This window comes from Medicago truncatula, chromosome 8 (assembly GCF_003473485.1).
Source record: "Medicago truncatula cultivar Jemalong A17 chromosome 8, MtrunA17r5.0-ANR, whole genome shotgun sequence".
Classification (NCBI taxonomy): Eukaryota; Viridiplantae; Streptophyta; class Magnoliopsida; order Fabales; family Fabaceae; genus Medicago; species Medicago truncatula.
In genome coordinates, this window is record NC_053049.1 from 43,373,614 (window position 1) to 43,389,011 (window position 15,398).

General features: G+C 33.1%; 1 protein-coding gene across 1 annotated transcript; it reads right to left on the bottom strand.

The window, feature by feature from the left end:
- Positions 1-3,814: 3,814 nt before the first annotated feature.
- Positions 3,815-9,173, bottom strand: LOC11442399 (histone deacetylase 14). The gene is made up of 9 exons (XM_003630234.4): positions 9,033-9,173; positions 8,776-8,951; positions 8,617-8,691; positions 7,909-8,010; positions 7,143-7,214; positions 6,927-6,983; positions 6,018-6,269; positions 4,671-4,852; positions 3,815-4,466 (listed from the first exon to the last, which is right to left on the bottom strand). The coding sequence occupies exons 1-9, from the start codon at positions 9,076-9,078 to the stop codon at positions 4,166-4,168; spliced, it is 1,263 nt and encodes a 420-aa protein (XP_003630282.1). The 5' UTR covers positions 9,079-9,173; the 3' UTR covers positions 3,815-4,165.
- Between the last annotated feature and the right edge of the window lie 6,225 nt (positions 9,174-15,398).

Below are 15,398 nucleotides of genomic sequence, written 5' to 3' on the forward strand. Positions count from 1 at the left end.
ATTCTTGGGATTTCCCATCACAACTTATATATATAGAATATAAAGTTAAGAGACTTTGGTTTCAGAAAAAGAATTGAGTTGCCAGAAGAAAGAAAATCGCCGTTTGCGTGGAATACCACTATAAGAAAGTGGGGCCGCCAAACAAAGCAGCTGTCCAAGGAACCTAACAATTGAAGTTACATTGTAATTCATCATTTAAGTTAACATCAAATATATAAGTTAACAAGGATAAGTATTAGTATATGAGAATTGAACTTACTCTATCTTCAAAATTAATGCGTGATTCCTACTCTTTTATAACGGTCAATTATTTCGCTACCCCTTGTAGATAGCTAGCTTGCATAATGCATGATTCCATATTGCATGCATATTATATTAGGAACATGTGTATTGGAAAGAAAAAAAAAGCCCTACCATTAAAATTAATATATAAGAGTTGAAAATAGTTCAAGATAATATTGAGTTTCTAATTAATATTCTATTAATATATTAATAATGCTTCCTATGCCCAGTTGATGGGTGTTATGCTAGCAATTGACATTGCTCACAAAAAAGTTGGCATTGTCTATCAATAGAATCTGATTTAGATATGGTGACTATGACTTTTAAGTTCCACTATATCTTGGAATTTATGAAACCTTTGTCTCAATTGTATCCCTCTTATTAGAAGTATACATTATATTATCTCACACATTTTAGGAAAAGACAATTAATATGTTGATAAAATTGTCAATCTTAACTTCTAATTGAACATTACCATTGGTGAGAATTTCTCCTACTATTTTGAATGATTTCATTAGAAATATAGTTTACCTTTTTTGGATTGAAAAATATAGTTTACCTAAATATAGATTTTGTTTGCTTGTTAATGATTGATCACTACGCTCTTTTTCTCCTTCACCTTGGTTTTATCCCATAGAATTTTCTAGCGAATCTATTTTGAGACGATTAGATTTGTATTTTATGCTTACTTGAGTTTTGCTCTAATCGCCCAAAATTTTTGTAGTTATTTTTATGTTTACAAATATTTATAGTGTTGTAAATGATCGGTGAAATGGATGGATATCAACATAGTTAAGATGTCTTTTTTCACAAGATGTTTTTGCACACTATTTTGTGTAAAAAAATTGTTTTGATATACGGTTGTTGAGATGGACCTAAAGTGTTTTTTACAATCGAGCACTTTATCAACATTCAATTTATTAAAGGGAAATGGAATTCTACATGTAGCTTTGTGGCGCGAAAATCACTATAACTTTAGTATACTTTTATGTATTTTATTAAGTAAAAAGATAAAAGAGAATTGATAGATAAAATAAGAGAGTGCAATATCATAAAGAGATCATAAACGCAAATGTACAGTGTCTTACTCTCTTTAGAAGTAGCGCACTTATATGATGTATCTACAATGGATAGTGTATATGTACACAAACATATTAAAATTTAAATTAAGCTAAACACACTATGTTACTTTAGAGTTTTTTTTTTTTTGACAAAATGTTACTTTAGAGTTTTTGTTGGATAACATGAAATCATTAATTTAATATGATATCAATTTTTATATTGATTATTTTAAGTGAAAGTTTTGAATCAAATTTACCTATATGGTGTCAGTATTCAACAAAGTTCTAGGGTATTAAAGAATACTTCTTAAATTAATCAGTGTAAACAATATATATAGGCAGAAAGGTGATTAAGTGAATAAGTGGAGCTTAATTGGTTAAAAATGGTTCAAATCCACATTTTAATCTCCTCTTATTGGTCACCACCAAAAATAAAACTCCTCTTTCTTTTGTTTTTGAGGAAAAAATAACACTCCTCTTACTGTTTGTTCAAAAAATGTCTCCTCTTACTTTCTGGGCAATTTTGGTTTTTAATGCGTTTTCACCTTTCTAATTTTGAACCTCCCACCCTAATTTTTCTCCAAAAGTTCCGCGGAGTTGAAAAAATTAATTATTGTGACACCCAAAATAAAAATAAAATGTAAAGAAAGAAATGTCATATGACTTCTTAACGCCCCAGAACACCGGTAAGCATGATCAAAAATATGTAAAGAAAGAAATGTCATGTGAAAGGGATGAAATCTCAGATTAAGGTTTTAATTTTTTGAAAATCCTTATTGTCTCCCATCTCAAATTCATCATGTCAACTCTTTAGTGTTTTTCTTCATTTTAGTTGTTGCTGGATGTAAAATTAAACGCATGACGAACAACGAAAGAAATTCAATTGCCTAAAAAAAAAAAAAAACGAAAGAAACTCTAATATTGGTTTCTAGCTCCACCATGGTCATAGTGTAGAATATTGGTGAAGAAGACGACGACAATATAGAAAAATATGTAAGAACATTGATGTTCGTGAATTATTTTTTGGGATGATTTGAGATTTTGTATATGGTTTATAATTTTGCAATTTTAATAAAAAGTCACGTTAGTACGTGAGTTAATTAGGAGCCATGTCAATTTTAAAAAATAAAAAACTTATGATTTTTCACGTCAACTAATTCAATCATATAATATAATCACTCAACTAAACACACAAATTAAAAGACTCTAGCTAGACAACATTGGTTTTCTAGCTTACTGAATATCTCTTCTAAAGGATAAAGTTGTGGCTTTGTACGTGTTTCATTAACCATCATTACGCTTCTTCACTTAAAGGATAAAGTTGATGAGCTCATGCTCATGCAGTTGTTAGTGGGTCATCACACACCTTAGTTTTAGCCAGCACTATAAATTTATTGAGACATAGACAAGTGTTTTGTTTTTCTTTATAAAACATAGACAAGTGTTTTAGCTTCATCATTGAAACTTAACATCTTTGGAACTCATAGCCAGGAAATGAAAACCACGTATAGTAAGGAAACAGTGACTGTTCTGCTAGATGGGGAGCACCTTTTCAATGTGAAAATTAAAAATTAGCTAGCTACACTTTGACCTTTTTCCACCTTTTCAATTTTTCACGTTAATTATGGCTTTTGCTGCTTTAACTACTTTCTGTTTCATTTGATTAATTATCACCAATAAGGCTATTTGAATGACTTCATTTTTCATCGTTCCAATAAACCGTTTGAAATTAACGATTGCATGTTATATATAGAACACATTAATATAGTCTTAGAAGTATATTCTGGATAATTCTTTGGTACCCTATTATATATATTAGTAACATATATATAAACATGCATATTCAAATTAAACATCTTGTTCAAGGACCACAAAAATTCATGTGCAATGCTCTGGATCAGACATATACTTTGGATGGGACCATGAAAATTTTAATGGTAGACAAAGTTATTTTCCATGACAGGTTTTGCTTTTCAAAATTTCACAGGGAATGAACGTGTTTTATATGCATTTGCTTGTTCACCCTTTATTGTTGGCTCTTCATGCAAAATGGTGGGGTCATGCTGAGATACCAAACTTAAAAATGGGGTTTACACGAAGAGAAGTAAAAATAAATAAGGAATATATGAAACCAAATGTAAATAACATTTATCGAAATCAAAAGTATTAGGTAGTGAGATTTTTTTTTTCTTCAAGTAGTCTAATATCTAAATTTATTCTTAAGATGAATAAATGAAAAATTAAAGTTCGAACTCCACCTCTGCACACTACAACGTTCCTACCAACCAATCTATCTTCACGTAAACTTAGCTAGTGAGTTTTTACAACTTGAAATAAACATGATAGTGCTGCATTCCCTACCCTATTTTTCTGGGAATAATATTACAGTACTTTAAACAAATACACATTGAAACAAACACAAGTAACTTTTGAATGTATGAAATTTTAAGGCAAAAATATGATGCACTTAGTTTATTCTTCAATGTTTATGAAATGAGAATATCATTTGACTTAATAACAACGAAATATAAGAAAATTAGCTTACAGATAAAGAATTTGTAAAAATATTTTGACAATAAATTAATTTATTATACTCAAGTGTTGCAGCAAAAGTGAAGTTCTTATTCAGGGACCACAACAATCTTGCACGATGGATTGCCTTCTTCTATGGGACAAGTGGGATGATGGCCACCCAAGGGACATAGACTTTACAAAAATGAAAATTTGATGCTAGATACAGGTTGATAATGCCATTAAGCAAGGGCTTTACTTGCCTAATGGTTGAGACGGCCCTAGATAATGGCATGTTTTGATTTTCAACATCACAGGGAATGAACGCATTTTATCCTCTGAATTGCTTGCTTAATCTTTTTTGTTGGCTCTTCATACAAAATATTTGGGTTATCAAACTCAGATGCCAAGCTTTTGTCCCCAAGAAGAGCACGAAATGTGTCTGCCACTGAATATGAAAGAGACTTGAGATTATATCCTCCTTCCAAGAAAAATACACATCGTCCCCCACATAAGTCTTTTGCTAGTTGTTTAATACTGGACGCAAGCATGTAATATGTTCCCGTTGTTAATTGAAGATTAGCTAGTGGATCTAACACGTGGCCATCATACCTGACAAACGAAATCACATGAAACTCCATATGTAAAAACAACATTGGCAAGAATTTATGTGAACTAGTTCCTGAATGAAAAATTTAATCAAAATTTCATGTAGAATTAAGTTTGTAACTGTGCTGGAATGTAACTTGCGGAAATTGATAGTAGACTGTTTATTCCATCTTTGCTTTGATGACTATGATTCAAAGAAAGACTCACCCAGCAGAAACAAGAATGATGTCTGGCTTAAATCTTTGAGCACAAGGTACAACAACTTCATCGAACACAGATCTAATAGCAGTATCACCTGAACCTCCAGGAAGAGGCAGATTTAATGTGGTTCCTTCACCATCCCCAGCCCCCACCTCATCAAATTTGCCGGTACCTGGATAGCTTCCATCCTGAGCCATTAAATTGAAGTTATTCAATATAACAAGTCTTAAAGTCATACTATTTCTATTCCTTTTTCATGAATAACAGACTAATAACTCATGTTTTTCTTTACATAATCTCCTTCCCCGCCCAATTACCAAGCCCCCTCCCCCTCAAGGGACCACTTTGAAAAACAGAACTTCCAAATACCATGTGCCTGCTTATACTATTATTTTGTATGTTAGCATGTGCAAGTGCAAATAGAGTGGAGGGGGTCATGTGTCTGATTTTTATAGTATGCTAATATGCAGGAGTTTGGTGCAAGGATTGGAGACATTAATATATTTGATAAGTATTCTCTTAGTAATGTCATGTGTATAATTTATGCTAGTTTATTTTGTCCAACTGCATGAATGTTTTCCAATAGGGAGGCTAATGTTAGAAGGCCACCTATTAGACATGTATATGTCAGGTGCATGCCTGAATAATTAGGGCCATGTGTATTTGTTACTGCGTCATGTATTTCAATATAGTAGTAATAAGGATGGCAAATGTAGGTCATTGGGTTGTTTGCTCATGTGGTTTGGTTGGGAGAGGCTGGATTCTCTAATTCCTAGAGGTTGGTTAATTTGTTCAGTTGGTGATTGTAAAACGGTTTGTAATATATGTCAATTGCCTTGCTGGAAGTTACACCTGAAGCCTTTGTTCCTTTGTTCTTCAATATCTTCCTATTTCTCATTTACATATTCATCATAATACCAAATTTTTCAGCAAACTATTTTCAAAGTACACTAGTATTATAGAATATAATAATCAAAGATCAGGGTGGGCATTGCAATTATATAGATATAATAAGAGAAAATGAAGAAAATTGTCTATATATTGAAAATTGAAAGAAGAAAAAAAAAACATGAATGCCATGGGTTTGGATGTTTGGGCCTTAACGAAATGCTGAGCTTGCAGAAGTTAGTGGGAAAGAAGGGAGTTCTGCGGAGAAAGGTGAGGATATAGAGGGGAAGAATGGGGAGAGAAATGCTTTGAGTTGAGGGTTTTGTGTAGATACAGACCTCTCAAAAAGCCCGGGATTTTTCTTTTTCAGTTTTCTGCTATTTCGCTTTTGCAATGGCTATTACAAACACCAATAAGGAAAACAAGAAAATATAATTATAGCTGTGTGGCAAACTTATAGCTTACTTGATGGAAGGAAAGGAAAAATACGTCTGGATCATCGTAGAAAGCATCATTTGTTCCATTCCCGTGGTGAACATCAAAGTCAATTATAAACACGCGCTTCAGTCCATGAACACGCTGAGCATGACGAGCTGCAATGGCCACATTTCCAAAAATGCAGAAGCCCATAGGTCCTTTTGGAATGGCGTGATGTCCTGGTGGTCTTATCAATGCAAAACCAGTGGGTGGATCTTTCATTATCTTTGAAGCTGCGACCTGAATGTGAAATCAAATAAGAATTTTATATCAAAATAATGAGAACAATCATTATTCCATACGATTCTTGAAACATTTATGTCAAAGACCAACCATCCCAAAAGGCGGAGGCCCTGGAATATTTTTATATCTCTTAAGAAATTCGGATCACACAAAAGCCGTTTGGGATTGAGTATAAGACAATATAAATGTCCTTCAGCTTGTGCTAAAATACAATTTAACTCTGGAAAATAGGGGCAGAAAGGAGCAAACTCTTGACCACTTGCTTATAGAGGCATTTATACCATGTTTCTAAGACTTAAGCTAGAATGTGGAGACTCAATAATTATTTTAAGATCTCATCTCCACCAACTCAAAATGCATAGGACACTTACAAAGCAAAATGGGGAACACGGTTTTATTCCAAACAATCGTTATGTTTGTGACTCCTCCACTGCCCCCAACCATTGAAAGGTAAAAAGAAATGTAGATATAATAAGCATTTTCATCAATATTTGGTTCTGAGAACCAAGATTCCAACAGAGAATAAAATAGCTTCCGATAAGCACATCACTATTAGAAGCAGATATGTACATATCCATATCCACTCACTTACCCCTCCCCAAAATAAAACACACATTATCACCAAGAGATGGACATGCCAGGTTGAGAGATCACCACTGAGTCAACTAAGGCTAATCCAGCACCAGCTGCTACTATTGACTCCTGGAAGGTCTGCACCACGAATACCACAATAAGCATGCAAAAATGTGGGAATCATTATGAATTTCCATTGAATAAGGTATTTTCTACCATAATGAACTAGAATAGAGTATCTTTCTCCAGACACTCTGAGCTTGGGAAAGCGAGAAAAAGCGTGAGCATAGTACTTACAGTGGAAGTAGCGTATGTTGGTCCTGAACCATCAACGACAATAAGTCCCTTCTCCAAAGCTTGATCCATAACCTGTAAAGGTTCAGGAGAGGAAAATGTCAAACTTCAGAACAAGAATTCCACGTCATGGTAAAATTATTTGTATACAAATTATGAAATCCATAAGTATCAAAACCTATGCCAACAGTTATTGATGTGAAGTTTGAACTAAAAATAAGGATACTTAAGAATAAATTAGTCAAAACATGGAAGAATCCTCACCTTGATGTTATGTCATCAGTGTGCACTAAATCATAATTAACACATGCATTCGGTGAAAAAATTATTAGAAACCGGTTCAGAAGTACACATTATAGGAAAAAACATAGTTGATATAGATTGGTTGATTTGGTTCAGACCCTAGAATTTATAGAAAGAACAGAGGAAATTTGATACCCATAGCAGACAAAAAAACAAGGAATCACCATGTATTTGAGAATCTGGTCTCTCTGTCACTGCTATTTTTCTCTTCTGTAGCCAAGTAATTCTTATGATGTATCGTGTATTGCTGGAAGTACAAAATCAAGAATTGGAAAGAAAACTGGGGCTAAAAGGAAGTATAAGATTAAGGAACCTATGGAGTAATTCTGTCTAAAAATATAATACCAAATTTGCTAAGCACAATTTATAAAGTATAATATAAAATAAAATAAAATAAAATAATTTAGAATACAAAACCTCTCACATATGAAATAGCTGAAGGGATGAAACTTTTTTAATATGTTACCTTTTCAAGCCCAGAAACATAGGCTCTTGCATGCACACTTGCAATGTCGTCGGTAGAAGCAGGCTCAAAATTTTGAAGTTCAATGACCTCAGAGCCACGAAACTGAATCATTCATAAAAATAAAAAATTATTGTGGAAATGAAGATACTTCACCAATTACTAATTAATGTCATCAAAGTAGGTTAATCATAACACAGTCGCACATAGAGTCTAGTTAAGTTGGTCTTTTTCAAAGACTGGAAGGTGCACAAACCTATAACCACAGATTGCCCATGGAAGTTGATTTGTATTTCAAACAAATAGGAAATATTTTAAATTAACGAAAGAAAATGGTGATATATAACATATGTTTGAACTGGGAAAATTTGTATCCTATTTAAGCTTTGTTTGGTAAAAAGTAGCTGATAGTGGATGAGCTTATAGCGGATATTTTAGTTGATAGCCAATAGTAGATTGAATATGAAGTGTTCAGTAAAATTAGTGGTTGAGGTATCTGGTAAAATTAGATCATACAAGCTTATACTCTAGCCTTTAGAAACAAAGTATTATTAAACTCTTTCTTTTAGGGGGTATTCAAATTCGAAACCTAGATTTGAATGGAACATTCCTTTCTTTGTGAATTTTAGACATAAACAAGTTATCTATCAAATAGCAAAGCTTATATATAATATTAAGAACTTAAAAATATAGAGATTCAAGTTTAAGTACCTTTGAAGTGAGTTTCATTTGTTGGAGGGCAGTGACAATAGCAGGAACTCTAAAATGTGATTCTGGATGAGACTCCTGTTATTATTACAATCACAATAATGTGATTTCATACATAATTTAAATAGGTATTGAAGTTATGGAATTGAATTATGCAGAAACCTGATTGTGGCCCATAGATGGAGCAACGGAATAAATAAGCCGAGCATGACTCAATTGCTGAATAGAGGGAACATCGCTTGAACAGTATATAGACGCTCCTAAACATTTCTTCACAACTTTGTGTCTGTGATTCTTCCACTTGTTTACATGATGATTAAGGAGAAAGATTGATTTCCCTGTTATACCACATCAAAAGCACAATTTTAGGTCATCAGAAACATGAGAGAGAGAGAGAGAGAGAGAGAGAGAGAGAGTACCGGATGAAGAAGGAGGAGAGCGAGGAAGGTAGTAGGGGAGGTGCATGGAGTAAGTTCAGCTAACACCGCAGCAGCGCCAAACAAATTTTCTTTCCGGATAATCCTAATGCAAATCAATATTAAGGGTATCTCATATTTGAGAATTTCTGTTTACACATGTCACACGAGTACTTTACGAAAATGCCCTTCGGCAGTCAACTGCTGAAGTATTAGTAAACCGGCGGCAGTTAACTGCCGAGGAAATTTGGACTTAATCATTCGCAGAACCAGACCTTCCCATTTCCAAAACAATTTCTCTCCAATCTTCACCAAATTCATTTTCACGAATTGCAAGCAAATCAAGTGCGCGTTATCACAAGTAAGTTGTGTCAATCATTTTAATGTTAATGTTAATTTGTTTAGGTTGATTTTTAAAAAAAAAAAATTAGAGTAGTTTGTATGTGGTTAGGTTGATTTTAAAATTGACAATTTGATGATTGCATGTGTAGTTTAGGAATTAATAAATGAATGTAGTTGTTGCATATGTTGTTTAAATCATAATGTGGCTTTGAATGGTGGCAAATGAATACAATTTGAATATGTTTTATACTTTGCACACAAAGTGTTTGATAAAATGTCTCAATGACAATTTTATTGATTATTTAGTTAGTTTAGGTTATGGAAATGATGTTAATTATAGTTTGGTCAAGTGTATATTGATTTTTTAGTTAGTTTAGGTTACGAGAATTATGATGGACACAAATGATTTAGTTGTATAGAAATGATCAAGTGTATGTTAATTATTGAATGATGTTTAGGTTATTATGGAAATGATGGACATAAATTTTATTGTAATGATGATTATATTAATGATTTTAGGTTATGGAAATGATGTTCATTGTTGTACTTTTAATGAGTTTGATTATGTTTATGTTTAGTTTAGGTTTAATGTGTTTGATTAGGTTATGGAAATGATGTTAATTTTATTATTTTGTGTAGATATGGCCGATCAGGACCCCATTGATCCATCTAAGATGATTGGTGGTAGACGTGCAATGACTCAGAGCCACCAGAGGGAGAGGCAGAGCGGCCACATCCCAAAGAGGGGTAGAGGTCGGAGGGGAGATGGTTCAGGGAGCTCTCAGGCTACACAGCCTGAGGAGTCACAGGTTGTTGACCCGTCACAGCTTCTTGACCAGTCTGGGGTGGAGTACCTGAATTATCAGGATCAGGTACACCACGATGTGACTGATGGTGGATATGACCAGGATCATATACCACAACAGCAGCATGTAGGAGATGATGATGACATTGCAGCAGCTGCTGCATTGGAGGTGTTACCTGTTGACCCTCCCTTTCCTGATGGACTGGCAGACTTATCTTTGCTCAACTCTTATGCCAGTCATGTGGTGTTGCCACTTTAGTATAATTCAGATAATGTACGTGTAATTTTTTTAAATGTTTTTTCTTTATGTTTAATTATTTTCTTTAAATGTGTGTTTGTTTAATTATTATATCCACTTTTATATGTGTTTTTTTTTTAAAAAAAAATTATGTTTAATTATTTTTTTAAAATGTGTGTTTGTTTAATTATTATATCAACCTTTATATGTATTTTTTTTAATTCTTTTTCTTTATGTTTAATTATTTTCTTTAAATGTGTGTTTGTTTAATTATTATATGTGTTTTTTTTTTAATTCTTTTCTTTATGTTTAATTATTATTTTTTAAAATATGTGTTTGTTTAATTATTATATCCACTTTTATATGTGTTTTTTTAATTCTATTTTTTATGTTTAATTGTTTTCTTTATATGTGTGTTTGTTTAAACTATATTTATTTTTCTATTATTTCAGGTTCGTAAGCTCTGTGTGGTTAAACCGATTAATCATGGGGCTAAGATCCTCAGTCTCGGACGCCCAAACGGGAATCAGAATTGGTTTTGGGATCCGCTTAGGGAGAGCGGGTTACATGACTTGGTTTACTTCGGGTACTCCACCGTGCCTCATGCCCTACTGATGACTTTATGCGAGAGGTGGCATCCTGAGACCAGCACCTTTCACATGCACATGGGGGAGATGACTGTGACATTGGATGATGTCGCATGTCTCACGCATCTTCCGATTGAGGGGCGGATGTTGAGTCATGGGAAGAAGATGTCCAAACATGATGGAGCGACACTACTTATGAGGCACCTGGGTGTGTCGCAGCAGGAGGCGGAAAAGATTTATGGATAGGAGTACGGTCGGTACATTAGCTACCCGAGGCTGAGGGACTTTTATACCACGTACCTTGGTAGGGCCAACTTATTGGCTGATACGGAGGATCCATAGGAGCTTGAGGAGCTGGCGAGGGTTAGGACTTACTGCGTCCGGTTTTACCTTCTCTACTTGGTTAGATGCTTGTTGTTTGGCGATAGAAGCAACAAGCGCATCGAGTTGGTCTATCTGACGACCATGGAGGACGGCTACGCAGGGATGCGTAATTATTCCTGGGGAGGGATGACACTCGCTTACCTATACGGCGAGTTAGCTGATGCGTGTAGGCCTGAAGACAGATCTCTTGGTGAGTTAGCTGTACTCTTTTAGTTATGTTATAATTATCATATTCACTTTATTTTTAAAGATAATAATCTTACTACTCTTTTAGAAGCTCAAACTTTCAATGTTATTCTTCATATTCCAATATATTCAAAATTGTGCCAGAAATGGCAATTGATCACTTTCCTCTTCAGGTTATTGTTTTCTTGCCACATGAAAAATAGCCCTAATGATTTTCCTAAATGAAGAAATAGTTGCAGATCTAGAACATGGTGCACAAATTCGATAATTTAAATATATTACTTAGTTTGAAAGAAAGAAAAAAAAAAACTGTATAAATTCAGCACATATATAATATAACATGCATAAAAGACAGTAAAAACCTTAAACCTTGCTAATAACTTTTGGGTGGCATTTAATTTGGGAAAGGAGACTTCTTTCCCACCATAGGAAAGTCTTTTTTTTATCATTAGATTGAGTAGTACCATCATTGTTATTATAGTCTATCCACACTATATTTTCTTCACATCATCTCTAACCTTAACAACAACAACACACTCTTCTCTCCTTTGAAAATCAAAACAAAACAACATGGAAATCTAGAAAATCTTCATAATCATAATCTTCATCTTCATCTTCTTCTCTCCTTTTATTTTTAGGGAATCATCTTCTTCCCTTTTCTTCTTCATTTTCATCATAATCTTCATACACATTCATCTATCTTCATCTTAAAATTCAGAAAATTTTCAATTCAATTCATCAATCAACAACAAAAGAAACAAAATTCTTAAAAAGATTAAAAACATAAAAACAGATTGAACCCCAACATCAAAAAGTGAAAAAGTATCACTTCGACCTTCTTAAACCCAAATTCCTTCTCTACCCAGCAACAAATTCTAAGAAACAATTAAAATCAAAAGCAAAAACCACACAACACAGGAACAAAAATACCCTTTTGCGTTTCTTCTACATTGAATTCATCAAATAACAAAACAAACAAAACCCATCGAAAAAATGAACAACCTGATTATAAACTAAGAATAAATAATGAAAGAAAACAAAAGGGTTTGAACTTTGAAGGTGCTAGAAAAATGAAAAAAATTGAAAGCCATTGCTAGGTCGTAACAGTAAAAAAAATCACAGTTTCAATCAAAGCTTGGAAAAATCCAAAAATCACCGTCGTGAGGAACAATTACGATCCAAAAAAATGGTGGAATTTTGAAGATCCCACCAACAATTCTGATTCACGATGCAAGTGGGTGAGAGAGGCATGTGAGAGAAAGTGGTTGGGGAAGATAGTAAGATAAAAATCTAGTGTTGAGAGACTATTGTAATAGTGTGTTCTTTGTATGATCCAATGATTAGGAAAGACTTTCCCATGGTGGGAAAGAAGTCTCATTTCCCAAGTTAAATGCCACCTAACTTTTGAACTATTTTATCAGTAAAAGATTAAGGTGGCGTTTAACATCTTCTTATATATTAAAGTTAACCCGTAAGTCCTAATTTTAACTTAAACCCTATTGCATAATTTTACTGTTTTAACCCTAATGCTCACACCTAATCTCCTATTGTCATGAACAACCCTAATGCTCACACTTAATCTTCTTATCTTCTTATATATTAAAGTTAACCCGTAAGCTCTAATTTTAACCTAAACCCTATTGCATAATTTTACTGTTTTAACCCTAATGCTCACACCTAATATCTTATTTTCATGAACAACCCTAATGCTCACACTTAATCTTCTTATCTTCTTATATATTAAAGTTAATTCGTAAGCTCTAATTTTAACCTAAACCATATTGCATAATTTAACTGTTTTAACCCTAATGCTCACACCTAATCTCCTATTTTCATGAACAACGTTAATGCTCACACCTAATCTTCTTATCTTCTTATATATTAAAGTTAACCCGTAAGGCCTAATTTTAACCTAAACCCTATTGCATAATTTTACTATTTTAACCCTAATGCTCACACCTAATCTCCTATTTTCATGAACAACCCTAATGCTCACACCTAATCTTCTTATATATTAAAGTTAACCCGTAAGCTCTAATTTTAACCTAAACCCTATTGCATAATTTTACTGTTTTAACCCTAATGCTCACACCTAATCTCCTATTTTCATGAACAACCCTAATGCTCACACCTAATCTTCTTATATATTAAAGTTAACCTGTAAGCCCTAATTTTAACCTAAACCCTATTGCATAATTTTACTGTTTTATCCCTAATACTCACACCTAATCTCCTATTTTCATGAACAACCCTAACGCTCACACCTAATCTTCTTATCTTCTTATATATTAAAGTTAATTCGTAAGCTCTAATTTTAACCTAAACCATATTGCATAATTTAACTGTTTTAACCCTAATGCTCACACCTAATCTCCTATTTTCATGAACAACCCTAATGCTCACACCTAATCTCCTATTTTCATGACCAACCCTAATGCTCTCACCTAATCTTCTTATATATTAAAGTTAACCCGTAAGCCCTAATTTTAATCTAAACCCTATTGCATAATTTTACTGTTTAAACCCTAATGCTCACACCTAATCTCCTATTTTTATGAACAACCCTAATGCTCACACCTAATCTCCTATTTTCATGAACAAAGCAAATCGACATCGCTTTATTTCCCCTATTTCTTCAAAACAAATCGCCCTATTTCTTCAACAAAACAAATCGCCCTATTGGAATAAAAGGGTTTTGAAAGATTATAGCAACATTTTTTTTGTTAATATTACACTTTTCATCCAAATTAGAACTGAACTCTCTTTGTTAAATATCTACCACAAAATGCACCAGAATTTTGCAATCTATATAAACAGGTGGAAAAAACATTTCAACAAACAGTTAAAGGGTATCATTTACGGTATATGCCAAATATTCGATAAAAGAAAAATTATTTAAATAAAACATTTTAAATGTTGAGGTTAAGAATGAGCTATTTTTAGGTATATAATATAACATTAACATTAACATATAATTTTTACAAAAGAATGAAGTAACATTTTGTCAAAAAAAAAAAAAAAAAAGATGAAGTAACATGCCAATAATATAACATTGACATATAATTTTAACAAAAGAATGAAGTAACACACGATTGATAAAAATTAATATTTTTAAGGTGAATAAGTGTGGTGTCTGAGGTTCAAATTCCAACATCTGCATATATTTGGGACCACATATTTCATTCTCTTTGATATGCATTGAGATTTGTTTTTGTCTACTACATCTACAATGTATATGACCCGTGCAGCAATTGGAAGTTGTTTCCCACCATGGGAAAGCTAATTTTGACCATTAAATAAAGTAGAGAACATACTTTTATCATAGAGACTCAACATCAAATTTTTTTCCACATTGACTCATCACGTGCAGGTTGCTGCTGTCCCAACTCTTTCTTTCTCTCGGTTTCATTCTTGTGTCTACGGTTCTTTCTCAAAAGCTTCATGAAGCTTTCAAAGACAAAACAAGCCAATAGCCTCTCTTCCCCAATCCCCAACAAACCAAGTGTTTTTGTGTTGTGTTTTGTCTTTCCTCCACCATCGGATTACCTTTCTGTGTTTTTGTTGACAAAAAAAATTATGCTAATCTGTTCTTTTTGAGAATAATGAAGTGATTGTGTTTTGAAGATAGAACAAATAATTACAATCATGTTATTTGGATAACATTTTACATCAAGTTGAACAATACCAAATTTTAGGTTATTATTAAATTTCTCACCACAAAAATTCTTCAATGGATAAACACCATTCATCATATATAGATATGATTCTTGAGGATTTAGGAGCAAAAATTAATCGATGGTAATGGTGGGGCGGTGGGTGTATATTAA

What these genes read in the sequence shown, in the direction of transcription:
- LOC11442399 (XM_003630234.4), bottom strand. Translation starts at nt 9,078, where the DNA reads ATGCACCTCCCCTACTACCTTCCTCGCTCTCCTCCTTCTTCATCCG. An exon ending in AAATGAAACTCACTTCAAAG is followed by an intron (nt 8,011 to 8,616) that starts GTACTTAAACTT and finishes TGAATGATTCAG; the next exon opens with TTTCGTGGCTCTGAGGTCAT. An exon ending in ATGTTTCTGGGCTTGAAAAG is followed by an intron (nt 7,215 to 7,908) that starts GTAACATATTAA and finishes GAACCTTTACAG; the next exon opens with GTTATGGATCAAGCTTTGGA.